This window comes from Felis catus, chromosome D4 (genome assembly GCF_018350175.1).
Source record: "Felis catus isolate Fca126 chromosome D4, F.catus_Fca126_mat1.0, whole genome shotgun sequence".
NCBI lineage: Eukaryota > Metazoa > Chordata > Mammalia > Carnivora > Felidae > Felis > Felis catus.
In genome coordinates, this window is record NC_058380.1 from 57,208,775 (window position 1) to 57,235,131 (window position 26,357).

At 43.0% G+C, this 26,357-nt stretch overlaps 2 protein-coding genes, 1 long non-coding RNA gene and 1 other non-coding gene across 8 annotated transcripts in view; 3 read left to right on the top strand and 1 right to left on the bottom strand.

The window, feature by feature from the left end:
* LOC101086263 (phospholipid-transporting ATPase FetA-like) overlaps window positions 1-13,776 on the top strand; it is a 99,703-nt gene extending 85,927 nt beyond the window's left edge. For 2 of the 4 annotated variants that reach the window (XM_006939264.4, XM_019816158.3), the window contains 11 exons: window positions 1,410-1,574; window positions 3,237-3,348; window positions 4,763-4,868; window positions 5,227-5,371; window positions 5,910-6,093; window positions 8,310-8,533; window positions 9,857-9,940; window positions 11,291-11,536; window positions 11,723-11,861; window positions 12,662-12,792; window positions 12,889-13,776. In XM_006939264.4, coding sequence (XP_006939326.2) covers window positions 1,410-1,574; window positions 3,237-3,348; window positions 4,763-4,868; window positions 5,227-5,371; window positions 5,910-6,093; window positions 8,310-8,533; window positions 9,857-9,940; window positions 11,291-11,536; window positions 11,723-11,861; window positions 12,662-12,792; window positions 12,889-13,080 — 1,728 coding nt within the window. In that variant the 3' untranslated portion in view covers window positions 13,081-13,776. Of the gene's footprint in view, window positions 1-1,409; window positions 1,575-3,236; window positions 3,349-4,762; window positions 4,869-5,226; window positions 5,372-5,909; window positions 6,094-8,309; window positions 8,534-9,856; window positions 9,941-11,160; window positions 11,537-11,722; window positions 11,862-12,661; window positions 12,793-12,888 lie in introns of those variants that run through there. The other 2 variants (XM_019816159.3, XM_019816163.3) reach the window with 2 other exon arrangements.
* Window positions 1,568-25,622, bottom strand: LOC102899827. 2 transcript variants are annotated; one of them, XR_002148306.2, is made up of 5 exons: window positions 23,439-25,622; window positions 21,352-21,437; window positions 3,457-3,541; window positions 2,804-2,923; window positions 1,568-1,741 (listed from the first exon to the last, which is right to left on the bottom strand). It is a non-coding gene; the product is annotated as an uncharacterized LOC102899827 (long non-coding RNA). The 2 variants fall into 2 exon arrangements; XR_441714.4 differs by lacking the exon at window positions 3,457-3,541 and having other exon boundaries at window positions 23,439-25,614.
* On the top strand, window positions 4,403-4,505 carry LOC111557703. Its single transcript, XR_002737931.1, has one exon. It is a non-coding gene; the product is annotated as a U6 spliceosomal RNA (small nuclear RNA).
* The window catches only part of RUSC2 (RUN and SH3 domain containing 2), a 67,542-nt gene continuing 63,781 nt past the window's right edge, over window positions 22,597-26,357 (top strand). Inside the window, exon 1 of the mRNA XM_006939262.4 lies at window positions 22,597-22,912. The gene's annotated coding sequence lies outside the window, so the exon portion shown is untranslated. The remainder of the gene's footprint in view (window positions 22,913-26,357) is intronic.

The window sequence follows — 26,357 nt, forward strand, 5'->3', positions numbered from 1 at the left end:
GAAGTAAGAGCAGAATATCAGGATGATAAATTCTTTCTCTCTTTGCTCTTATAATGCCAAAGTGAATTATTTTGAAACTCATGACAGCGATCGTGTAAAATTGTTATTCGTGTGCAATTCTCAGTACGTAAAGTCTGCTTTTTTAAAATGTTGTTTCTTTTTGAGAGAGAAAGAAATAATGTACCTGCGAACAAGGAAGGGGCAGAGAGAGAGGGAGACACAGGATCTGAAGCAGACTCTGTGCTGACAGCCGAGAGCCCGATGCGGAGCTCAAACTCATGAACCATGAGATCATGACCTGAGCCAAAGTCAGACGCTTAACTGACTGAGCCACCCAAGCACCCCTATAAAATCTGCTTCTAACCCATCCTTAGTTGGATATGAGTTCTGCCCTAAACTACCCATACTCTTCACCCACACCTCCTTATGACCAAGAGTATACTTTGCAAGATAGTTAGCCATGGTTAGTTAGGATATATCAGTGGCCATGGAGCAAAAAGATGCTAACTCAGCCAGAGAGCATTTCATCAGTGGCCTCATTAACACTGCTGGCTGTGGTTAATCAACTGAGCTAGTCAGCTGTAGACAAATACACAAGCGTGTATGCTTTTGAGGTACCCATTGGATGCTTGAAGGAAGGCAGGAAAACAGGGAAATAAAATGAATGTATGCTTGTGAAAAACAGTAACTCCTTTGATTATTTTTTTATAACAACTCCTTTTCACTTTATTACTCCATTCTCATATTATAGACATCATAATCTTCTCTGTAAGCAGTGAATAATTATCCCAATTTTACAACAAATAAATCTAGAAGGCTTCATTTCTCGCAGGGTCACACAGCAAATTAACTACAGGTAAAAGAATTTTCTACATTTCAGAAGTTCTTTCTTTTTTTTCTTTCTTTTCTTTCTTTCTTTCTTTCTTTCTTTCTTTCTTTCTTTCTTTCTTTTCTTCCTTCCTTCCTTCCTTCCTTCCTTCCTTCCTTCCTTCCTTCTTTCCTTCCTTCCTTCCTTCCTTCCTTCCTTCCTTCCTTCCTTCCTTCCTTCCTTCTTTCTTTCTTTCTTTCTTTCTTTCTTTCTTTCTTTCTTTCCTTCCTTCCTTCCTTCCTTCCTTCCTTCCTTCCTTCCTTCCTTCTTTCTTTTCTTTTCTTTTTCTTTTCTTTTCTTTTCTTTTCTTTTCTTTTCTTTCTTTTCTTTCTTTCTTTCTTTCCCCAGAAAGAAATGTCTTTAGGACATTTTGCTGAGAAAGCTCACCAGTTGTTTTCTGGTTAGGCTAGGTACTAGCACTATGGTACTAACTATTAAGCCCTATTTTGCAGGCAGATGGGCCAGTGGGGTCAGTCTGCCACTCTCTAAACTCAGCCCTAACCCAGTCCAGGCCTATTCAGTGCACACACATGTCTTCCAGGATTTTGCCGTTGAAGGCCTCCGCACCCTGATGGTGGCCTACCGAGAACTGGATAACTCATTCTTCCAGGCCTGGAGCAAGAAGCACAGTGAAGCCTGCCTGTCTTTGGAGAATCGGGAACATAAAATGTCAAATGTCTATGAAGAGATTGAAAAAGATTTGATGGTTGGTGTGAGGAAGCCAGGGACATATTGGGGGCAGAATTGGGGGTGGCAGTCAGCAGAGTGAGCAAGATCTCTGAGAGTGGCTTCCAGCAGATGAATAGGTTCAAGCTTCTCTAGATACAGGATACTGGAATCCAAGCTGATTCGGGATGTCCTAAATCTTTCCCCCTGTAAATAATAGGGGGAAAACACTAGTTAGAAATTTTATCTTATCCCAAAGCTGCTCACAGAAACTAAGTAATCTGGGAGAAATGAGGATCTGAATAATGCACAAATTAGATAATCCACAACTAATTGATGGAATAATCAAGACAAAATATTCATTCATTCATTCATTCATTCATTCATTCATTCATTCAACATATTTATTAAGTGCCTCCTATGTGTCAGGCATTGTTTTAAGCCCTGAGCATGTAGTGGCAGACAAAACAGACAAAAAAGTGACATATGTAGTATGTCAGATAATGAAAGTGCTGTTGGAGAAAATAAAGCTAGGGAGTATCAGCATATGCATGTATGTCTTGGAGAGGGCAAGACATAGTTGCTATTTTAAATAGGTTGTTTAGTCTGAGCAGACGTGAAGAAGGTGGCAAGCCAAGCAGATCTCTGGGGGATTAGCTTTCCAGACAGAGGGAATGGCATGAGTGAAAGCCCTGAAATAGGAGCAGGCCTAACTTGTTAGTTGAACAGCAAGGTGCAGTTAGTCTGGCTGGTACAGTTTAAGTGAGGAGGAGAGAATAAAAGGACGTGAGACAAGGAAGTAGTAGAGTGCCCTCATAAGCCAGTGTAAGGACTTATAATGAGATATGGAAAGCCATTGAAGAGTTCAACCAATGAAGTGATGCGATAGCTTTCAAAACAATCACTCTGACTGCTGTGTTGAGATTATACTATAGGGGAGCAATCATAGACCAAGGGAGACCAATTAGAAGGTAGTTGGAATAGTACAGGTGAGAGATGATGATAGCTTGGACTAGGTAGAAGTAGTAGAAGTGGTGAGGAGTGGTCGAATTTTGTACATTTTTTAAAAGGTAGGGCCAACAGGATTTGCTAATGGATTAGATTATAATATGAAAGAAAGAGAAGTTAAGGGTGATCCCAAAGTATTTTTTACCAGAATGATACAGGTTGGCTCTGCTATAAAAAGAGAAACTATTGATACCAAATGAGAAAACACAGAGATCCCAAAGCTTACAAATCTCCTTCCATAATCAGTTGTTAGGTTAGTACCTCTACTCTGTCCTTCTGGAGGCCTAGCAGAAATCAGCCAGTAGTTTGTCCATCTGTCAGTTCCTCAGACTGAGTCCCGGTGCCCAGCCCTGTGGCCAACCCTGCAAGCCAGGAAGTATGCTGTGAAGCAAGAGAGAACAGAAAGTGTGTTGAGAAACAGATGGTTTAGAAGTGGCACACAGCTTCATGTATGACTTGGGCAAGTCTTTTCCCTCTTTGATCCCTAATATTCTGTTTTTAAATTTGATTTATGTGTTTGAAAAGCTGAATCTATTGAGAAGCAGAGTGTGCTAAATTTTATACTATCTGGATCCTCATGCCAGGACAGAGACAACTTAATAAGAATGTGATGAGGTGCCAGTTGAGTTGTTGGGTAGAGCTAAATGCTGTGATGCTCTCCTTTTTCCTCACTCACTACTATCTCTGTTCAAAGCTGTTAGGGGCCACAGCCATTGAAGACAAGCTGCAGGATGGGGTACCTGAGACAGTCGCCACCCTGAACAAAGCCCAAATTAAAATGTGGGTCTTAACTGGAGATAAGCAAGGTAAAGGGGAGGTCCTGACCTGACCAATCCTCTTCCTTACCCACCTTAGCCATTTCTTTATATTATTTTGTATTTTCTTTTTGTCTTAGCCATTTATTTCATAATTACCTTATAACCCAGGCCAAGTCCTTACAGGACATCTTTACTCCCAGTCTTGCACACAGTTTGTTAAGAGTATACTTTATGCCAGATGCTGTATTAAGCATTGAGGAAACAGAGATGATTCAATCAGACATGATCCCTGTCATCCAGAAACCCACAAGCTAAAAACTTTGGAGTTATCTTTGACTGCACCCTCTCTGTTGTCCCAAAGATTCATTCTCTCACCATGTCCCACCGTATCTTCTGAAGATCCCCTTGACTGTGCGACCACCTTAATTCAGCCTTTGTTCCCTGTTTGCTGTACTTCTGAACTTCTGCAAAAACTTCTGAACTGATTTCTGTCTCTTGTCCTTATTAATTTCAGTACAGCCTACATACGATCAGTTTAATCTCACTAAAATATACTACTTTTATATGTTATTCCTCTGATCAGATACCTTTAGGAACTCCTCATGGTAAAGTCAGACTCTACTGTCTGGCCTTCAAGATCTGGATAATTTCTTGCTACTTACATATACTGCAACTTGAAGTGACCATCATCTTTAGTATGTCCCAAACAATCAAATTCCTATTCTAGAGCCTCTGTTTGAGTTGTTTTCCCATTTGAAATGTTTTTTTTCTTCACCTAAATAAGTCTTACTCATCCCTCAAAGTCTTTTTCCAGGAAATTTTCTATAACAATTCCAATCTCTCCTCTGAATTTTGATATCACTTGCAGTCAGGGTTCAGGATTTATTTTTTGGAAAATTTTTTTCCTTAGTATGAATTTATTCCAAATTCCAGATTTCTTGATGTAAAGAAAAGACCACAACCAAAACATCCCAGTCCCCCATAAAATCTAGCATAAACACAGGCACAGGGATGTACATCCTGACTATTTGGAGAAGTGTATACTCTTTGGAATTGTTTTAAGAAATGAGGGAAAGATCTGTTGAAAGACTAAGACAGAATGGTGCTTGCTTCAGCAGCACATACGCTAAAATTGGAATGATACAGAGAAGGTTAGCATGGCCCCTGCACAAGGATGGCAAATTCATGAAGCATTCCACATTAAAAAATGAGAAAAAAAGAAAGGCTAAGCCAGAATGATCCTAATTATTGATAAATTATTCAGAAGTCTGTACTAGGTAAACAGTCTCCTGTGTGTTTGAATATGGTCTCCAGTGACTCATGAAAAATACACTTTGACTGCATCCATGGCAAACATGAACAAATGGGCTCTGTTGCCCACTGTGAGAGCCTACGTATGTGTACACTTTTGTAAAGACCCTGTCACAGACAAAATGTGACCTGTGTTCACCCTTCCCTGTAGAGACTGCTGTGAACATTGCCTATGCCTGTAACATATTTGAGGAAGAAATGGATGGGATGTTTATCGTGGAAGGCAAGAATAATGAGACTGTTCTGCAAGAACTCAGGTACAGATAGATGGGAGAACTGCCACAGTTCATTTAGTATGACTTCCACACTCCAGAAGGAACAAAGAAGAAATGGAGAAGGGGAAAACAAAAAAACCTAAAATATTTTATATGATTTTGTGCAGAAGCATTACAGCTCAAGGAGTTGGAGTTCTGAGGTTGGAGAAGTGTGGTGTGTGGTGTGTAGATGGTCAAGGACCTAAGGCAATGGCAGGTCTCAGGAGGCAGTCAAGTCTGAGGTTCTGGCTATTGCTTTGTAGAGGCTCTATCCACATTACCCACTTTCATTCTGGGACACTTTTTCCTTCCTAACTCTGGGGCTTCCAGTCAGACATTAACCAGTATTCTTGGCTTTCAGGTCAGCCAGGGACAAGATGAAACCTGAGTCTCTACTGGAATCAGACCCAGTAAACATTTACCTCACCTCGAAGCCCCAAATTCTCAGAATACCTGAGGAGGTGCCCAATGGCAACTATGGCTTGATCATCAATGGCTGCAGTCTGGTGGGCAACACAGAGCTACAACTCTGTTCTGTTCTCCCAAAGAACTCTTCTCCTAGGTCCAGCCCACTTCAGGGAAATTTCAAGACCACTTCTCTGTTTCATGAGTCACCCTTTCCCCCCCCCCCTCTTTTGATGCCCTTTCCTGATAGACACCTTTCCCTATCCTTCTCCAGCCAGGAATAATAAGGAGAGAGAAGCTAAGGGCATATTCCTTCCTTATCCAAATTCTTCACCACTGATGTGACCTGTCATTTAGGGGCAAGGGGAAAGCAAACAGAAACAAGTCCTCCAAAAATGTCACTTGGCCTTATAGCCCAGTCAACTGGGCTGACTGGTTTCCAATTGGAGGCTGTGTCAGTTGTGAGGATGCCTAGAACTGACTTGGGCACTTGTCTCCCTTGGGAATGGAGCACCTGGGAGCCTCTATGCATGACCTAAGTAATACAGGAGAGTATGGAGATGGGGAAGAGCCTAGAAAGGTCCTGTCCTGAGAACCTTTTTGGTCAACCTGAAATGTGGGTTTGTTCTGATGCTGCAGGCCTATGCTCTGGAAGGGAACCTGGAGTTGGAGCTGGTGCGAACAGCGTGCATGTGCAAGGGAGTTATCTGCTGCCGGATGACACCCCTTCAGAAGGCCCAGGTGGTAGAGATGGTGAAGAGGTACAAGAAGGTGGTGACACTGGCCATCGGGGATGGGGCCAATGATGTCAGCATGATCAAAGGCATGTGAGGATTGGGGGCAGTAACCTTCAACCATGGGCTTGCCCTTTCCTTCCTCCAGGGACAAAACTGACCTCGGTGGCACTGTGTTCTTGGTTCACAGTCCTGCATATCATATGTATTGTACATTTATAATGTTTTGCAACTTCATTCATCCTCCTCTATACCTACGCTCCCACTTATTTACACATGCATATATCAGTCCATATGCAGACATGCACAAACATTCAGATTCATGCAGTTACACACACACATACACACACAAATACACATGGTTCCCACAAGAACATACGCATATATTCACAGAACAACAGGTTGTGCAACTACCACACCGTCTTTCCAAGATGGCATCAAAGGCTACATGAAGAACCCCTGGGCAGGAGTCACAATCTGTTCTGTTTTTGAAGGCTGTAGGCCTGAGCAATGTTAGGCAGAAGACAGGACTGCCCAACCGAGGAATTAGCTATGAGGCACAATGCAGGGATCTTTTCTTCCCTGAAGCAGTGTTTGCAAGAACTTGCTCTGACTCCCCTGGCTGAAGAAGAATAGCAGACTTACTGAGGCCTTGGACCAATAAAAGCAAATGACTGAAACTGGTTTTAATTTCAGCTGAATGTTGTTGGCTTCCAGCAACTTGTGGTTCTCTGAGATATGGACAATACCTAGAGATCCTCTAGTCCAACCTCTCTCCCCATCCAGGAAACACTAGCAGACATTCTAGCCTCGGCTTTAATACTAGAAAGTATTCTTGCACTCTTCCCCACTTTCTAGAACTCCTCTGATTTTTAGGGCCTTAGAGGTTTCAATTATTCCATTAAGCAATACAGTAGGTATATACCAGAAGATCAGTGAATTTACCCTACACTAAGTAGACTAAAATTTTTAGGCACTTCAGTCTCATTTTCCATCAATCCTAATCCTTGTTTTATCCAGAAAAAGTCATATTAAGCCTCCTAAAGAATTTGCTACTAACAAAGTATGTACATCATTATTTCCTCCTAACAGGTGGATTTTAGCTCCTTAAATAAACTTAGGTAATTAAATATTATGTTAGATTGACATCCATGCTGCATCTTCAACTGATGTAAATGGCTTTAAGTGATAAGAAAAATTTTTTTAATATATGAAATTTATTGTCAAATTGGTTTCCATACAACACCCAGTGTTCATCCCAAAAGATGCCCTCTTCAATGCCCATCACCTACCCTCCCTTCCCTCCCACCCCCCATCAACCCTCAGTTTATTCTCACTTTTTAAGTCTCTTATGCTTTGGCTCTCTCCCACTCTAACCTTTTTTTTTTTTTTCCTTCCCCTCCCCCATGGGTTTCTGTTAAGTTTCTCAGGATCCACATAAGAGTGAAAACACATGGTATCTGTCTTTCTCTGTATGGCTTATTTCACTTAGGATAACACTCTCCAGTTCCACCCATGTTGCTACAAAGGGCCATATTTCATTCTTTCTCATTGCCATGTAGTACTCCATTGTGTATATAAACCACAATTTCTTTAACCATTCATCAGTCGATGGACATTTAGGCTTTTTCCACAATTAGGCTATTGTTGAGAGTGCTGCTATAAACATTGGGGTACAAGTGCCCCTATGCATCAGCACTCCTGTATCCCTTGGGTAAATTCCTAGCAGTGCTACTGCTGGGTCATAGGGTAGGTCTATTTTTAATTTTTTGAGGAACCTCCACACTGTTTTCCAAAGCGGCTGCACCAGTTTGCATTCCCACCAACAGTGCAAGAGGGTTCCCATTTCTCCACATCCTCTCCAGCATCTATAGTCTCCTGATTTGTTCATTTTGGCCACTCTGACTGGCGTGAGGTGATATCTGAGTGTGGTTTTTATTGATAACAAGAAATTTTTACCTCAGCATTTGGACAGCAGGAAAGAGCCCAGATGGCTGTAGGAGGTACAAAGACCATCCAGGAAAGCTTTCTAGTACTAGCCATGCCAGGCATTCTTGAGTGGCAGCATCCAAAACAAAGTGTAGATGAAAGGGCTATTTTCTGACAATCCACTAAAGGAAAAGGGCAATCCACTCAAGAGAAAAAGGCTCCACTAAGTGCCATTTTGAGCTGGGCCTAACAGTGTTTTCCAAATGTAAAATAAGGGATTTGTACAACATGATCTCAGACTTTCTTTTACACTTCCCAGGCTGGTAGCCCAACTGACAAGCTCTGTGGCTGAGAAGCTTCTGGGATTTCTTTGCAGCTGCCCACATTGGGGTTGGCATCAGCGGCCAGGAGGGAATGCAGGCCATGCTCAACAGTGACTATGCCTTCTCCCAGTTCCACTATCTTCAGCGTCTACTCTTGGTCCATGGCCGCTGGTCCTATAATCGCATGTGCAAGTTTCTCAGCTACTTCTTTTACAAAAATTTTGCTTTCACCCTGGTGCATTTCTGGTATGCCTTCTTCAGCGGGTTCTCTGCACAGGTAGGAGGTCAGGTGGTATTCCCCACTCTGGTCAGCTGGGTCTTCTCTACTCACCCTCCACTTTAGCCAGCTCAGACCCTTTTTCTTCTCTGGAGACCAATGTATGATATGCTGCCATCCATCCATAAAGTTCCTTATCCATGGTGATCCCATCTACTAACCTTAACACTTAAACTTATATTTCCATACCCTAACTTTTCTGGCTTAGCTCTGACTTGGACTTCATCTTCAAAACTCTCCTGTAAGATATTTTCAACGTTGACCTTACATGGAGACATAGTTTCCAAACATAGATAATATGGGGAAATGCTTGGATCTTGGAGGGTTTTTTTTAATCATCCAAAGTAACCTTTATGGAACAGGCTAAGCCTCAAAGACTTGCCAGACAGGGTGACTATGGGGTTTACCTGTAGCCATACTTCAAAACACAGCTTCCCTTTACTTCTACTTCCCCACCACGATCCCCCTTTTCCCTGCCCCAGACATGAATTGTTGTTGCTCTAATGAATTGATTTCACATTTGAGTATTAAATCTCCCCCATAGTAGTGGGGGAAAGTGACACCTGGATGTTTATGTTCTACAAGGAATCCATTTTCCTATGAGAAGTTTTTCAGGGTTCTCAAGGATTCCCAAGAAAAATAACCTCAGGAATGATTATCTTGGGAGATCTCTACCACCTTTGTTACCTTGGGCTCTGAGGGAAACAGACTGGTCAGCTGAAAGTAGTACACTTGTATACCCCCAGTGTCTAGCAAAGCCATTCTAGTTTCTGAGAGGTGTGTGTGTATGTATGTGTTTTGCTGACCTCTTGTGGCTAGTAAAGGAGCCCTCTCTAGGCCCCAGGATGGAGCACCCAGCTGGGGGAGGGTCATTGGACTCTTCTACTTGCTAGTGTTAGAAAGTGTCCAGTGTAATAGAAGCTACTGAATGCCATAAATCAGATAAAAAGACGCCAGAGGCTTATATGCCTGAGAGTGCAGGGATCCAGCTAGCATTCCCTAGCAGGCACTTGGGATCTTTTATGTGCAGGCATGGATTGTTCAGGTCATGGCAGTAGGGTTGATCCAATTAACCTTGTAGGGTTGGCCACAACCAAACTTGATATGGCCTTGCCCAGCCTGAGACCCAGGGTTCTAAATAGAGTATGACCAAATAGAGATTGGGGTCACCCTTCTCTGTCAGATTTCCGAAATCCAAATCCTGCTTTAGGTTAGTATAGTGCTAGGTAGTTGGGGGCAAATGGGGCTCTCTTGAACCTGGGAGGTAGAGCTGGGATTTTGGAAAAGAGAGGAATCTAAGAAATCTCCTTGGTATTCTTCTAGACTGTGTATGATACCTGGTTTATCACTTTCTACAACCTTGTCTACACTTCCCTCCCTGTCCTGGGCTTGAGTCTGTTTGACCAGGTAAGACCAGCAACAAGCCTCTTAGTCAGGGATAAAGCCCTTAGGCCCTTGAGGAATGTTCCCAAGAGTGGGGAGGACAAAAAGAGCTGAGTTCTACAAAGTCAATTATAAATGTAATTTCTAGGGCAAGGAAGGGAACTCATCACCTGAAGAGGTATCATAAGATAAAGAATTCTTCTCCCCAGAAATAATCATTAGTTTTATAAATCCAAGTTTTCCTGTGTTCAATTTTATCTTTATAGAGATACATGGAAATTGTGTCTTATAGTAAATTGAGTGTGCATAACAGTAGTGAAAGGATATAGAGTTATTAGGGCAGGACTAGGTAAAGCAAGGGGCTTCAAGAAAGGAGAGACCCATACAGAGATAATAAGATAAATCAATGCAAGGTGGCCTAGGTGAGAGTCCTAAAGGCCACGGATGGGAATGTGGGTATGATATTTTGAGTCCTAGGGAGTCAGCCTATGGGATACCATCTATCCCTGTCAGAAATTTCCTGGGCATTGGGGGTCCTGGTACCATACCTCTCCCTCCTTTTCTACCCCAACCTCCAGTCTTGGGCACAATGAATAGAATAGAAGCCTCCAAAGAGGAATAAAATAGCCAAAAAAGGACATCATGGGATCATGGTTCCTGGTCTCCATCAGGGTAGGAAGGAAAATTCTCCATGAAGTAGCTGCTAGCCTCAGAGCAACTAGAGGGATGAGTTGTGTCCTATCTAGCTTCAACTAATCTGGCTAATTCTAGGGACCCAAAACCTCTCAAAAACAAGCCCCAAGCTTTGTTATTCAAAGTTTCAGATTTAGGAGATGAAGAAGATCCAATGGCGTCCATATATAGAATCCTGTCACCTGAGTTCACCAGTCACTATAGGAATGGGAGGACCATCACAGAACATGGATACCTCCATGGGACTAACTGGTCCCCACTGGCTTCCCCCTCTCCTTTTACTGGCTCTTGATAAAAAATATTCAACTAAGGGATCACTTAAAACTGGGGACTCATGTCCCAACTGCCCCCCATCCCAAGCTCCTGTCCTCCCTTCCAGCTACCCCAACCCTAATTACCCCCTTAACTCTGCAATCCTAACTGCTTCCAGGTCCTTACCACCATCTTGAACTTCTCTTAGCTTTCTTTAACTACCTAGATCCTTGCCTAGAGTATGGGACTTCACGAAGGGTCTGTGGTCACTGCTCTGTTCTCTGGTTCCACTTCTCAAGTAATCCATGAGGAAGCTCCTAGGCAGCCTTGCAGCAGACTCAGTGAGGGGGAGAAGCTTCTACTCTGATGGAGATGGGACCTTCTATGGAGAGACCCTGAGCCTTCCTCCTTACCCTCTGGTGCTTCCAGGACGTGAATGAAACATGGAGTCTACGCTTCCCAGAGCTGTATGAGCCAGGCCAGCACAACCTCTATTTCAACAAGAAGGAATTTGTGAAGTGTTTAGTGCATGGGATCTACAGTTCCTTCGTCCTGTTCTTTATCCCTATGGGGACCATTTACAACTCAGTACGCAGTGATGGGAAAGAAATCTCCGACTACCAGTCCTTCTCCCTGATAGTGCAGACCTCCTTGCTCTGGGTGGTCACAATGCAGGTGTGGCCAGTGTTGGGGGGTGGGGGGTGGTAGGGAGGGGATTGGGTGGGGAGCCTGTCTGGAAGAAATGGAAAGAAGGAGGGAGGGAAGGTGGGAAGGGATCATCCTCCATTATGGGACTGGAGAAGGGAGGTGGCCGATATGCCCCAGATTGTAGAGTATTGCACATAAGAGGGTGCTTTTCAGATTGCCTTGGAGACAACCTACTGGACAATGATAAGCCACATCTTCACCTGGGGTAGCCTGGGTTTCTACTTTTGCATCTTATTCTTCCTGTACAGTGATGGCTTGTGCTTAATGTTCCCCAACATCTTCCAATTCCTAGGTAAGGCTATGCCCACCCAGTATGTGGCAAGGAGGTTGGGGGTAGGGTTGAGGAGTGTGAATCAAATACATTTGTTTAATAAATGTTCACTGAGCACATATTACTATGTGCTAGGTTCTGTGGATATAGATATGAATAAGACATGGTCTCTGCCCTAAAAGGATGCAAAATCTAGCTGGGGGAATATTTTACCCTGTTAGATTTTCTGAGATATTTTCAAATTTCTTACCTAACTTGAGTTTTGTAAGCATCCTATGAGGTACAAAGAGCAAGAATTATTAGCACCATTTTAGAGACTGCAGGTTTTTAAAAATTATTCAAATCTAGCTCTCCTGGTTCCCAGTCCAATATCCTTTCTACTGTGGCATACTGCCTTATTGTCTCCCACATTAATTTTCCTATCTCTCATCTCTACTTTGATGGGAGCAAAATATAGAGAGGGTAGATATTAGATGTGGCTGGCTCTCATCTGTCATCAAGCCACTCATTTTCCCCCCTCCAAAACCCTGCATCCCATTTTTGTGTCTAGGCCAATGTTCTAGGATTCCTGTAACCTACCCCCATTTTTCCTGGCCTGCCCAGCCTTTAGAGGGAGACAGAGGCATGTGAATTCACAGTGACTTTGCCTGTAGAAAAGCACCTCACTCTAATTCTTTTGCATTTATGTTATTAGGAGACTAAATGGTCTCCAAACCAATAACTTCCTTCTTTGGGTTGGAGAGTTATCTAAGTTCTGGCTGACAGCCCCCTTCGTCTAGACTCTGGTTAAGCCTTTCCCCCTCCTGGCTCATTGTTTACAGGTGTGGCCAGGAACACTCTGAACCTGCCACAAATGTGGCTGAGTATTGTCCTCAGCGTGGTCCTCTGTATTTTGCCTGTGATTGGGTACCAATTTCTCAAACCACTATTCTGGCCTGTCAACGTGGACAAGGTGAGTAGAACAAGGAATCTACCCAGATATAATTCATGGCCCTCTTTGCCTTTGCCTCTGTGGATAAAAACACTGTCCTTCATGTTCTGGCTATAGATTATGGACAGAATTCATCTTTGCACGAAACTTCCACTGCCACCCCCAACCCGGACCAAACTGAAATATGCAAGCTGTCGACGTTCTGCCTATGCATTCTCGCACAAGCAAGGCTTTGGGGCCCTCATCACTTCTGGCAAGATATTGAGGTCTAGGGTATCCAAGAAAAACAGCTTTCTTTTTAAAAAGTAGAGATCCATAGGGAAATCTCAAAGGAATCAGTCATTACTCTTCCTCCCTTGTATTCATACAACTTAGTAAGGATGGATTTGAGCCCTGGGGAAACCAGCATAAACCTGCCCTTTAGCTCTCATTTCAGGGGCTTCATTCCCTAGAAGGCTGTGTCCAGGTAAGGCAAGGAAAGGTAAAGAAAGAGCCCCAGATATCTGTCAGAGTTGCAGCATTTCAAGAAAAAGCAATGTCAGGCCTCCCTTCCACCAACCCTTCCAAGTTTTAATCCAGACAAGAAAATATGAAAGTAGTGGGTGAAGAGATGCAATATAGGAAAGGGAAAAGAAAATATGACTTAAGAATCTTACTTTGGGCTCTGTTTTCCATACCCAGAGTAACCATAAACCTTCCAGGGTCCCACACAAACATATCCCATCCAGGCACCCTTCTCAGGTTTATCTGGGGAATTCAGGGTGAATCTTTTTGCTGGCCCTGGGTAGCAAAAGGAGGCAGTTATGAAAAGCTGGTCATAAGAAGCTGAAGGAGTTTCTGGATAAAAAAAAAAAAAAAAAAAAGGTGGTTCCTGCCTTGAGGGGATATAAGTCATAATTGATGAATACATGTCTTCATTCCATAAAATTACTTAGAGAAGAAATTGTATGTACTTGGGAAATTGTTTCTGAGAAGTTTATGGAGTAATAAATTGCTTAATTTGGAGTGGAGAGATTTGTATGATCTGTTGGACCCCAGTGACAATAACATAGTCCAAGCAATATCATTGGCCCGCAGGTCCCCACCATCCTCCCCCTTCAAATTAGTTCAGTATCTCCCTCCCCACCCGCTTTCTCTCCTTTTTCAGCTCCATTTCACTTCATACCTCAGTATGACCACATCCTTTAACCATATAGCTTTTTCCCCTTTATACACCTTACATATTGGTTCCTAAAGTTCAGTACCAGGTTCTCTGCACATCTTTCTCAGTATCTTTCCTGAGTGACTTCATCCAGATGAATGACTTCATTTACCAGCTCTTTCTCTTAGATCCAGATCCATTTATTAAACTGATTCTGGGGGCGCCTGGGTGGCTCAGTCGGTTAAGCGGCCGACTTCGGCTCAGGTCACGATCTCACACTCTGTGAGTTCGAGCCCCACATTGGGCTCTGAGCTGACAGCTCAGAGCCTGGAGCCTGTTTCAGATTCTGTGTCTCCCTCTCTCTCTGACCCTCCCCCGTTCATGCTCTGTCTCTCCCTGTCTCAAAAATAAATAAACGTTAAAAAAAAAAAAACTGATTCTGAAATCCTTCATTTAGTTGAATCTTAGGAAATTCACACTCAGTCCACCAACATATATTAATTATTTTGCCCCAGAACTTTACCCCAGAATGTCATCACCCTCATCACAGTCACCCAAGACAGTATGATGGAAATCATCCTAAACTCTTCCTCTAGTCTGATGTCTTATAAGTCATCAAGTAATGTAAATTCTGCATCTTTATTGTGTCTTGTTTTCAGTTCCCTCCATTTTTACCACCATTGCCCTTGTTCAAACTTTGATCACCTCTCATCTGGATTACTGCATAAAATCTCCCAACCAACTCATGTTCCTGGTTTTCCTCTTGTCTAAAGCATCACCAGTACCACTTCCAGAGTAGTCTTTATAAACAGCAAACTTGGTCATGTCAGACACCAGCTTTGTACCTTTTAGTGGCTTTCCATGCCTTCTGGATAAAGCTAAAATTGGGACATTTTATTTTTGGGCCCTCTCTACCTTGTCTTACACTACTCCCCCATGTGCATTCACACTAGCCATGCCACTTCTGGTCTTCTTGTCATCAAACATGCTATTCTTATATCCTAAAATGCTTTCCCTCACCCTCTTCTTCATCCAACAAACTCCTAGTCACCCTTCAAATCTCAGAACAGTTGAAAGTAGATAGAGGTGGTAGTCAAACAACATTGTGAATATACTAAATGCCCCCTGAATTGTATAGTTTAAAATGGTGAATTGTATGTTTTGTGAATTTCCCAATTTTTTTTTTTTGAAAGATTAGATTAGGCAGTCTCCTCCAAGAGCTTCCCCTAATTCCTCAGTGTGATTTACATACCCTTCCTATTTATTTAATTGCTCTCCTGTGTGTACCTCTTTCAGTGACACTTATCACAGGGCATTGTAATCATTGATTTACTTGTTATTCAAAGCATATAATAGGCCTTTAGTAAAGGTCTATTGAATTAATGAACAAATGAAATGAAAGGATATTGAAATCTGCTTCTCTGCCTGTTTTTCTTCTTTCCCCGAACAGCATCACCACCCACTAACTCAGACCGGAAACCTCAAAGTCTTTCTGGACTCCTCCCTTTCATTCTTCTAATCCAATCCATTCTGTTACCAAGTTCCATTTACTCTTAGAAATGTCTTCAAATCTGTCCCTTACTATCCTCCCCAGTCCCATTGCTGTCATCATTTCTTGCCTAGATTATGGCAACATCTGCCTCTCTGGTCTCCCTGCCTCTGGTTCTGCTTGTTTCCAATCCATTATCTATACCACAGAGAATGACCTCTTAAAATACAAATCAGATCATGTCATTTGCCGGTTTAAAAACCTTTAATGACTCATCATAGCTTTCCTACCTGGGTGCTGCCTACCTCTCTAGCCTCATCACCAATTTCTGCTGCATATGCTCTCATTTTTAAAAAGTTTTTTAAATGTTTATTTTTGAGAGAGAGAGAGACAGCATGAACGGGGGAGGGGCAGAGAGAGGGGGGAGACATAGAATCTGAAGCAGGCGCCAGGCTCTGAATTGTCAGCGCAGAACCCCACATGGGGCTCGAACCCACAAACTGTGAGATCATGACCTGAGCGGAAGTTGGACGCTCAACCGACTGAGCCGCCCAGGCACCCCTATTCTCATTTCTGCCATATCAAACTATTTGTAATTCCTCAAAGGTTCCATTGTCTTCAGAAGCCTCTATGCTTTGGCTCTTTGTATTCTCTCCTCTTAGAATACACCTCCCTCCTTTGTCTAGCTAATGTCTATCTGCTCTTCACTCTCAGCTTTGGGTCACTTCCTCTGGGAGCCTTCACTGACACCCAACCTCCTATTCTGATTTGGGTGCCTCTTCCTTGGACCAGACCTTCCTTATATTAGACCACCTTGTATATTTCTCTTATTTTCAGTTCTCAAGATTTGAATGTATTATCACTCACATGCCTCTTTTAATTATGATTTACTTATCTGTCTTTTCTGCTAGGCCATGATGATCTCCTTGAGGACAAGAACTCTGTTTCATTTTGGTATTCAGTACTGGCATTTAGATTATTAATGTTTTTCAGTGAATGAGTAAATTAAATCTACTACCTTTTATTTGTCCTAAACTTGCCTCTTACCCTGTCCTTTCAAAATAAATCTTATCCTTTGGTATGTAGTGTTCAGTTATACTTTAGAGGTCTCTTTTTATGAAACATGGTCACACATGGTCTCCCTTATAAGGCATTTGTAAGAATACAATTTGGACCTATAGTATCCCCCAAAGCTCCTGAAGAATCAGCATCCTCTCCTGGTGGTTTATGTGCATCTTGGGAGATTTGAGTCTCAGTCTCTGCTAAGGATCCAAGACAGCACATGCCACGTTCCAAACTGAAGGGTGAGATGATCATGCAAGACTTGGAAAGGGGGGTATGAAAAATAAGTGTGCAACTTTTAATCACCTCACCCACCTTGAGAAAAAGGCCAGAAATTTAGACATTGATAAGGGATCTTTAGAGAGAATTACTAATGGACTTTGAGTCCCATCCCAAGTTCAGTTCAAGTTGAGAGGGTTTTAAGGAAATTCTTTGGAGAAATTGATATGATTAATGTGTCTGGGGTTACAGAGAACTCATACCTAACTCATACCTGGAAAATCTAAAAAGCAGGAGAACAATTAGCTACCTTTTTTTTGGAAGAGCAAAAAGAGGTGGCTGGTGAGATTGGCCTATGCCCCCATTATTTTTCAGGACAAAGGGATGCATGGGTACTCCCCATAGACCACATATGGGCCATGTAACAGACCTAATTAGGGTTTCTTTATCCTGTCAGAGAGACAGGATCTGAAAAGTTGAGATCTCAGCAGAAGGAAGCAATAGATCTGTTGTCAAATGGTTAGATATTTCTAATTAGATAAAAGGTTGCCTCAGGGTTTGACTGCCTGTGAAGGGACATGAGGTAAATTTTCTATATCTTGATTTTGGAAGTATTTACCTGGGTGTATATATTTGTCAGAACTCATCAAACTGTACACTTAAAATCTGCAAATTTATTGTATGTAAAGTATACTTAAGTTTTTTTTTAATTCTTAGAGATTTCTAAAGGAGTTGTAAGTGACCAACTAGAGCTGAATTCACCCATATTAAAGTAACTAGGTATAGGAGAAATAGCTCAATCAACAGAGAGGGTGTCACCGAAAAACCTACAAAAGGGCTCCTTGAGAGTCAGCTTTAGATACTTGTCAAGCACTAAAACTAGTTTATGGTAGTATTAGCCAAGTAAGAACCTTCCTCATCTCTTCTCTTTCCACCCTGCTCAAACTCTGAGAGTGCTAGCAAGCTAAGCAAGGGAGAAAAGATAGACATCTACTAATCCTCACCCCCTTTTCCCACTAAACATGGGCATTTATAGTAGGGCCAAGCTGAGAGATAGGAAAAGCCATAATTTTAAAGTTTGAAGTTTAAAGAATTATTTTATTAGTCTGGCTATTTTAATTATTAAAGTGAAGCAGTGACAAGTACTGGTTGCTACCTGAAAATGACCAGAAAATTCATGAAGTGTACAGTCTTATGGAGTGGGTTTAAAGAGTGGAAGACAAAATAAAATGGTTTTATAGTAATCCCTATCCCACAAATCCCATCCTTTCAAGGTTCCAGTTTCCCTCTCTCTCTCTCTCTCTCTCTCCATCACATTCATCCACATGTACAAGTATTTACTGAGCATCTACTATGATCTGGGCACTGTTCTCAACGTAGAGATACAGTGAAGGCCAAAAATCAAAAAGGTTTCTACTATCATGGATCTTACATTCTATTAAGGGAAACAATAACAAAGTAAACAAGATCATTCAGATAATAAGTGCTATGAAGATACTTTAATAGTGAGGGACTATGAGAAGGAAGGGGGAGCTACTTTGTATTTAGTAGTCATAAAAGGCCTTTCTGAAGAAGTGGCATGTGAAATGAGACATAAATGACTAGAAAGATCTAGCCTTGCAAAAATATAGTGGAAAGACATTATAAGCAGAGTAAATAGCTAGTTAAAAGTCCCTAAGATAGGAGCTATCTTTGTGTGTAGGAAAAAGACGCCAATGTAGACAAAACATGATGCACAAAGAGAAGGGTGTTTTGACAGATATGATGGGAAACAGTGGAGAGCTTTAAAGCCAGTTTGGAAGATTGTTCAGGCCACTCTCTGGACAATAGGGATGCAAAAGTGACCTCAGGGAGACTATTTAGTAGGCAATTACAGTTGTCTAGGCATGGCATGGTGGTGGCTTGGATAAGGATAGAAGCAGTGGAGAAATAAGTAGATGATTAGAGGATATATTTTGAAGGTAGACTCAAAGGACGACATGGGTTGGCTACCAAAGATGCAAGCACTGGTTTGTCAAATGATCCTATGGATTTACCCAATGGCTTCTTCTCTGAAAAGCAGGATACTAAATTCATGGATGACTGACTCTCCCCACACAGCCCCTGATGAAGGGGTGAATTTGGGTGGTCATGTTTGGTGCCAGTTGACTCCACTATCCCTAGCCACAACTGGCCAAGAGTGGATATATAACTCACTATAGCTTCTCTCTCTCTAGAAATTAGAATTAGAACTCTGGGAAACTAAGTCAGTGATAAGGACAGTAGCTAGTGAGTGGGAAACTAAGTCAGTGATAAGAACAGTTTCGGGAACAGTGGGGCCTCCATTTTAAAGTGGCCATGATTTGCTGTATGAAGGTAAGTGAGCCAAGATATTTAGCCTGTAGCAAAAGCATAAGCAGATGTCCAAAGAGAAACAAAGATATTATTTCATTGCAGGAAAGAACCCCATGAGGGGCTTTCTGAAGTTGGGTTCCATAAGGACATCTTTTTCCCTGTTTTTGCCAATAGCAAAAACCCAGAGGCAATTCCAGTTTATATAGGCCAAGTTTAGACTTTTTCCTCATCTACAGCCTTTTAGGAACAGGGCAAGGTCACAGAACCATCTGGCTGACCCTGCACCTTTTCTTTAAGAGCTTGCAGGAAAAATAATTTATTTACCACTGCCAGGAGAAGAGAAACAAGGGAGCAATTCTTTCAAAACATTTTTATGTTTGTTCGTTGGTTTGTTTAGAGAGCACAAGAAGGGAAGGGACAGAGAGAAGGAGAGGCAGGCTCCCAAGTAGGCTCCACACCATTAGTTGCAGAGCACAACACAGGGCTCAAACTCATGAACCACAAGATCATGACCTGAGCCAAGATCTAGAGTTGGAAGCCTAACTGACTGTGCCACCCAGGTACCCCAAGGGCACAATTCTTAGCCCCAACATTTCCCTGCAATTCTACCTCCAAAATACATATCCAAGATACGTTCAGAGGTTTAGAGAAGACTCAGCATTGGAGGACCCTGGGAGTCATCATAGTCATTTGATCAACTTTACGCCCTGCCTCCAACAACACATTTTATTTATTTATTTATTTATTTATTTATTTATTTATTTATTTATTTTTACTTATTTTTATTTTAGTGGGCACCAGCGGGGGGAGAGGGGCAAAGGGAGGGAGAAAGAGGAGAGACAGAGAGAGAGAGAATCTTAAAAGCAGGCTCCATGCTCAGTTCAGAGCTTGATGCCTGGCTCCATCCCAGGACTCTGGGATCATGACCTGAGCAGAAATTAAGAGTCGGAAGCTCAACTGACTGAGCCACCCAGGCTCCCCCAACAACACATTTAATTAAGCATTAAGTCCTATTGATTCTATATTCTAAATCTCTCTTAAATCTATCTCCTTTTATCTAACTCCTCAGCCACTGCCCTAATTCAGATCCTCTCACTTCTCATTATAATTACTACAGAGTCTCAATTGGTTTCTTTACTTTCCTGTAACTCAATATCCATGCTCTTACTAGAGTGAAATTTGAAAGTGCAAATCTGTTTGAATACTGGTAATAATGCAAAATGTTTCTATCCATGACAATGCAAACGATTCTTGTTCCTGGTGATGCAAATTAATTTTGTCTGGTAGAAAATATACACTTATAAAAGTCAAATCCTCATCTGAACCGGTTTTAGTTTCTTGAATTAGCTCCCTCACTAATTAGTGAGTTTAATACGTGTTTATTTTATATTTGTATAAGACTCATGATTTTACCTTTTCAAAAATTAGCTCATAACACAAATAACAGGAAGTAATCTTTGCTTATTGAAGACAAAAATGAGACTATATGAAATGATAGAAAGATGTGCCATGAACCCAGGGTAGAAGTCAAGCTGAGCCTCCAAAGTGGAACACACTGCTGGAAAGCCCCCCAGGAACCTCTTTGTGTCTACACTTGGCTCCTTTCTTTGAAACAGATTGATCCTTCTCAGCAAACTGCTTTTCTTTGCTACTCAGGCCATTTGGCAAGTAAAAGATGGTCACAGATCTCAGTTTCCATTGTAAGTCCAACTATGAATAAGGGTATAGTTCTCCCCCAATTCCAAATTCTCAGGGAAGGGATTCTGTTTGGCCTAGTTTGGGTTAAGTCTTTACCCTGGACCACCTAACTGTACAAGCATACAACTTTTCATCAATCTCCCTACCAGCAGTCCTAGCCTTCTCCACATCACCGCCCCCCCCCCCCAGAATTTTACTTCTGAAATTCAAATTTGATTTGTCATTCCTCCCACTGCATAAAGCCCTTCAGTGTCTCTCCACTGTTTACAGAAGGAGTCCCAACTCTTTAGTATATCATAGGAAGCTCTTCAAAAGCCCCTGACTATATCTGCTGTGCTCTCTCCATTATACCCCACACCTTAAGCATATCAGTTGTTTTGCCCCTGTGTTCTTTTGGACATGCTGATTCCCCCACACCCTTTACCATTCATTCTTCAAAACTCCGTTCACACCACTTCTGTGAAGCCTGAGGATGCATTACACAGCATGACATTTATCTGCTTCCTTGACTGTGAGCCAACAACCCTGTGAATGCATATGGTCTCAGTCTCTAACTTTCACGAAGCATGGAACCCAGGGAATTTATATTATTTGCTGAATGACCACCTGCCCACCTCCCACCCCATCCCCCACTGACCTTTGTTAGGAAGAAAGAGACAACAGGATCCTCAATGTCCCACATACATCCTGCCTTCCATGAGGAACAGGAAGAGCATGAGTTCTCTTAAAGAAAAAAGTTATTCATGACACTTGTTAAAGATGGTAAGGCAGACCTTAAAGGGCATCACAACAGGTATGGGGACCATTGAAATGGGATTTTGCAAATGGGGGAGAGATTGAGCTCAACTCAGACACCAACAAGAAGAGGGGGGATTTTCTAGCCAAGTAGCAGTATAGGGGGGGTCAGTGGATAGAAAATTACCGTCTTAGTCTGTGCAGGCAGCTATAGTGAAATACCACAGACTCTGTAGCTTATAAACAACAAATTTACTTCTCACAGTTCTGGAGGCTAGAAATCAGAGATCAGAGTGGCAGCTTGGTTGGGTGAGGGGCTCCCTTCTGGGCAGCAGACTTCCCCTTGTATCCTCACCTAGAGGATTGGGCTAGGGAGCGCTGAGAGACCTCTTCCATAAGAGCACTCATTCAATTCATGTGGGTGCCACCTTCATGATGCAACCACTTCTCAAAGGCCCCAGCCTACTAGAGCCATCACCTTTGGGGATATTTCCATGTGTGAATTTGAGAGACACAAACATTCAGACTATAGATAGCAATTGCTAAGAGGATACATCAGGGGTAAGGGGAATTCTTGCTTGAAGGCAGACCAGGGTGGTGAGATACAAAGGGTGGTCAGATACCAAAGGTGGGGGATTCTAACTAAACTGACTTAGGAAGATTCTTGTTCAAACTGGATTCTATGGGGAAGCCCAAGGTCAGGCCTAGTCCAGCAGAGAACTCAGAGGATCCTAAAGTTTGGGTCAAAGGAGAGAGTCTTTGTCAGTTCCAGGTTTTACCAAGATTCTTAACCTGGTGATACATGGGGTACTTTTAAAAATATCACAGCCTGGGGCCTCCCAACCACCACTACACTCCCATCCCAATGATCCTGATTCAGCCGTCTCCGCCGAGGTCAGGCCTTGGTTTTGTTGCTCTATTTTCATTTTCCGTTTTCCCTAAGAAGGTCTACTGAGGTGTCAGGGTTGAGACTTGCTGCTTTAGGCGAAAGTGGGTGCACAGATACACCTGTCTTCGAAGCCATTAGGCCCACACCCAGGGTCACCTGGGTTCGCGAAGACTCGAGGCGCGCCTCGCCGCGCACCGCCCAGAAGGGGCGGGGCGCGGGCCGCAGAAGGCGGGGCCACAGCGGAAGCCTCGCCGCTCCCCTCGCGGGAAAGCTCTGCGCGTGACTCGCTGCACCCATCACAGCGAGAAGCGGGGGAGGTGGGCCAAACACCGCGGGCCCGAAGGACCGAACCAACGCGCCGTCCGGAGGGGCGGCATGAGGGCAACCCAGATTGGACCATCGGCGCCGCGGCTGCAGGGGGAACCGGACATTACCAACCCGTCTGGAGAGGAGGGGGGCGCCGGCCTGTCCCAGCTGCAACGCGACCCCAGAGGGGCGCGAGACGCCGCCGGCCGCGCCGCCGCCTCCACCAACGCCGCGGGCACCGTAGGATCACGCTGAGAAGAGAAACGAGGTAGGGACGTTTCTTTGGGGGCTGGCGGGGTCCGGAAGACCCATTGCCCTCACGTTCCAAACAATCCCTTAGGGGAAAGCTCTCTGTGCCGCCGCCCTTCCCCTCAGCCCTTCTCCGTGGCCCTTCATCCCCACCCTGCCGGTCCACTCCCACCTTCCTTCCTCCTGACACTTCACCTCTACCATCCACTGAAGCCTCAAGCCCCAAGGACCAAACATCTCTTTGGGCGTCACCCCAGATCCACCCCAACCGTCTCCTCAAACTGTCCCTTCGGTGACACCCCTCAGCTGACTCGCGCCCGGCTGTCATCGTTGTACCCGCATCTCGGCCGCCGAGCACCCGACCCCAGGACTGTAGTAGGGGCCTCCGCATAGCCAGTCCCAGAGGGTCCTCGGTGCCCTCCGCCCCGTTGGCCCCCTGGCTCCCAAGTTGTCATCTTCCTGAACTAGAATAGGATCTTTTTGTCACTCTCACCTTAGAAAATGTTTGGCCTGACGTTTTGCCAGTCCCCTGACACCGCACTTACCTGCTGTGAAGGGCACGGTGATCCCGTGCTCAGGGCTGGCTCGGGACAATCCTGGAGGCAAAGACCATACAGTATTCATTTGTATCCCCAGCGCCAAGCACAGTGCCTGGCACATGTTATCAGCTCAGTTAAATATTTGATGGGTGTATAAATGAATGAATGAGCCCAATGCAGAGGGTGTGAGGCAGAGTGGTTTGGTGGGAAAGGTGTCTCCAGTTATATGAAAGGGGGGCGGGGTGGAAAGGAAGAGCATCTGGGGGATTACTTGTGATGCTCATATCAGGATCCTAAAACTGAATATATTCAGTCTTTGAATTCATGAATCTAATTTCATTCTGGTAGGACCTTCTATGTATCATCTGTTTTCCACTCATGTTCTATTTACAAATATATATATATAAATGAGGGTTGGGAGCTGCAGAAATTCTTACTGGTAAGTACCTTAGAGGTGCCCAGATAAACTTGAAAGAGCTTTGCCCAAGTGACCTGCTCCTCTTGCCCTAGCGACTAACTACTCCCTCTGGGGAAAAATTCTGGAGACCAGCCACAGCCTTTAAAGCTGACTCAGTGTAGTCAGCTGGTGCTTCAGGACAGGTTGAGGAATGAAGGACCTTGTTGATTTTACCCTTTAGCTCCTGGGTACGCCCACTCACACTTCTCAGGGACTGGAGTGGTAGACATCCCAGGCAGGCCTAGTGTGATAGATATCAAAGATTCCTAAATTCTACTGTAGTATGATCAGGCCATATGGGCCATTTATATCTTGGTAGGCCAGAGTCAGGCAGGGATTACCACTATGTGAACAGGATCAGTAGTAATAGATGAGAATGTGAGTCTTTTAAAGATGGCATTCTCAAAGAACAGCCTGAAACCTGTTTTTGTTGATTCTTAGGAGGATAACCTGAACAGATTGAGATTCCTGAAGGTAAGACAGGGTTCAGAGACCTCAGTTTTGACCTAGGTTCTGTGAGGAAGTAGATGATTTTGCAGAGTGATGGAAAAATGGCTGGGAAGCTGTAGGAGTTGTTAAGCCGAGAAGTACTTGCCTGACCAGTACGGGCATTATTGTAACTGGGGCCCAGGGTATTAGTCAGTAAAAATAGTGATTTGAGTTTCTTAGGAGGCAGTGTTATGGCTTTGGGGAAGGAAGAGAGAGCCCACCACTATCCCAGGTATTCTGTTAACTGTGCTACTGCTATATGACCACAGGACACCTACCACCATTGTTTCTCTTCCACGTTGAGCCAGGTCACAATCCAGTTTCCTCTGATTTTTTTTTAAATTGAGTCCCTTTTTGAGGCCAGGCCTAACAGGAAGCTGAGTATGTTCTCACCCATTTCTAGCTTTGATTTATCCTTCTTCACTTTCTTTTTTTCCCATCCTCTGATCTATCTTTATAAAGTAAGTCTTGGACCATAGAAACCCAAAGCAGGGAGGGGCTTCTGAGTTGGATTAAGCATAGGCATTGTGTCTGGAGACCAATACTTTTTTTTTTATTTTTGGAGTGGGGGATAGGGGTATCCAATACATTTTAAGGAGCTTTTTTTACTTTTTCCTGTTTAGGCTCCCTGTTAAGTAAGACCTCAGTGAGCCCAGAACACTCTGGATTATTTGACTTATTTTCTCTTCAACTTTCAGTACTTAAGCATGTTGCCAGATAAAATACAAGATGCCAAGTTAAATTTGAATTTCAGATAAACAACAACGTGTCCTGTATTTTTATTTGCTAAATCTGGCACCCCTACTTCATGGGCAGGCTTATGTGTTCTAATTTTCTCTCTGCAAACTTAGGACAGTAACTCACCCTTTTCTTCTGTTACTCATACACAATGACTGAGCACTCTATTAAAAGTCTCTTGACTGAGACAACTCATGGCATGTTAGGGTAAGGGCAGGCTCTGTAGAGATTGATCAGTGTTTGGGTTACCCAGAAAACAACCACTCAGACATTGGCCTATGATATTATAGTACCTGTCAAATGAGTCTGTCATGCAAAATAAGCATATTATTTTGAATGGCCAGATATCAACATGGCTCTGAAAGAGATGGCTGGTGTGGGAATGAGAGTGGGATGGGGGGAGTAGATTCTAACAAAAAAGTGTAACTCCTAGGATAACCTCTCTTGTACCACATTAACTCTTTTTGTTAATTGTGGCAAAGTATATATAACATAAAATTTACCATTTTAACCATTTTTTTATCATTTTATTTTCATCATGATAAGTGTACTTTTTAATCCCCATACCCTATTCTCCCTATTCCCCCACCCACCTCACCTCTGGTAACCAGCAGTTTGTTCTCTATAGTTAAGAGTCTGTTTCTTGGTTTGTCTCTCTTTCTCTCCTTTTTTTCCCTTTGCTCATTTGTTTTGTTTCATAACTTCTAAAAATGAGTGAGATCGTATGGTATTTGTCTTTCTCTGACTTATTTTGCTTAGCATTGTACTCTCTACCTCTGTCCATGTTGTTGGAAATGGCAAGATTTCATTCTTTTCTATGGCTGAATAGTATTCTCTTGTATTCATATGCCACATCTTCTTTATCCATTTATCTATTGATGGACACTTAGGCTGCTTCCATAGTTTGGCTATTGTAAATAATGCTGCTATAAACATAGAGGTGCAGGTATCCCTTTGAATTAGTGCTTTTGTATTTTTTGGGTAAATATCCAGTAGTGCAATTACTGGATCGTAGGGTAGTTCTGTTTTTAATTTTCTGAGGAAACGCCATACTGTTTTTCACAGTGGCTGTACTAGTTTGCATTCCCACCAATAGTACAAGAGGGTTCTTCCTTTTTCTCATATCCTCGCCATTGTTGTTTGTTGTATTTTGATTTTAGCCATTCTGACAGGTATGAGGTGGTATCTCATTGTGGTTTTGGTGTGCATTTCTCTGATGATGAGTGATGTTGAGCATCTTT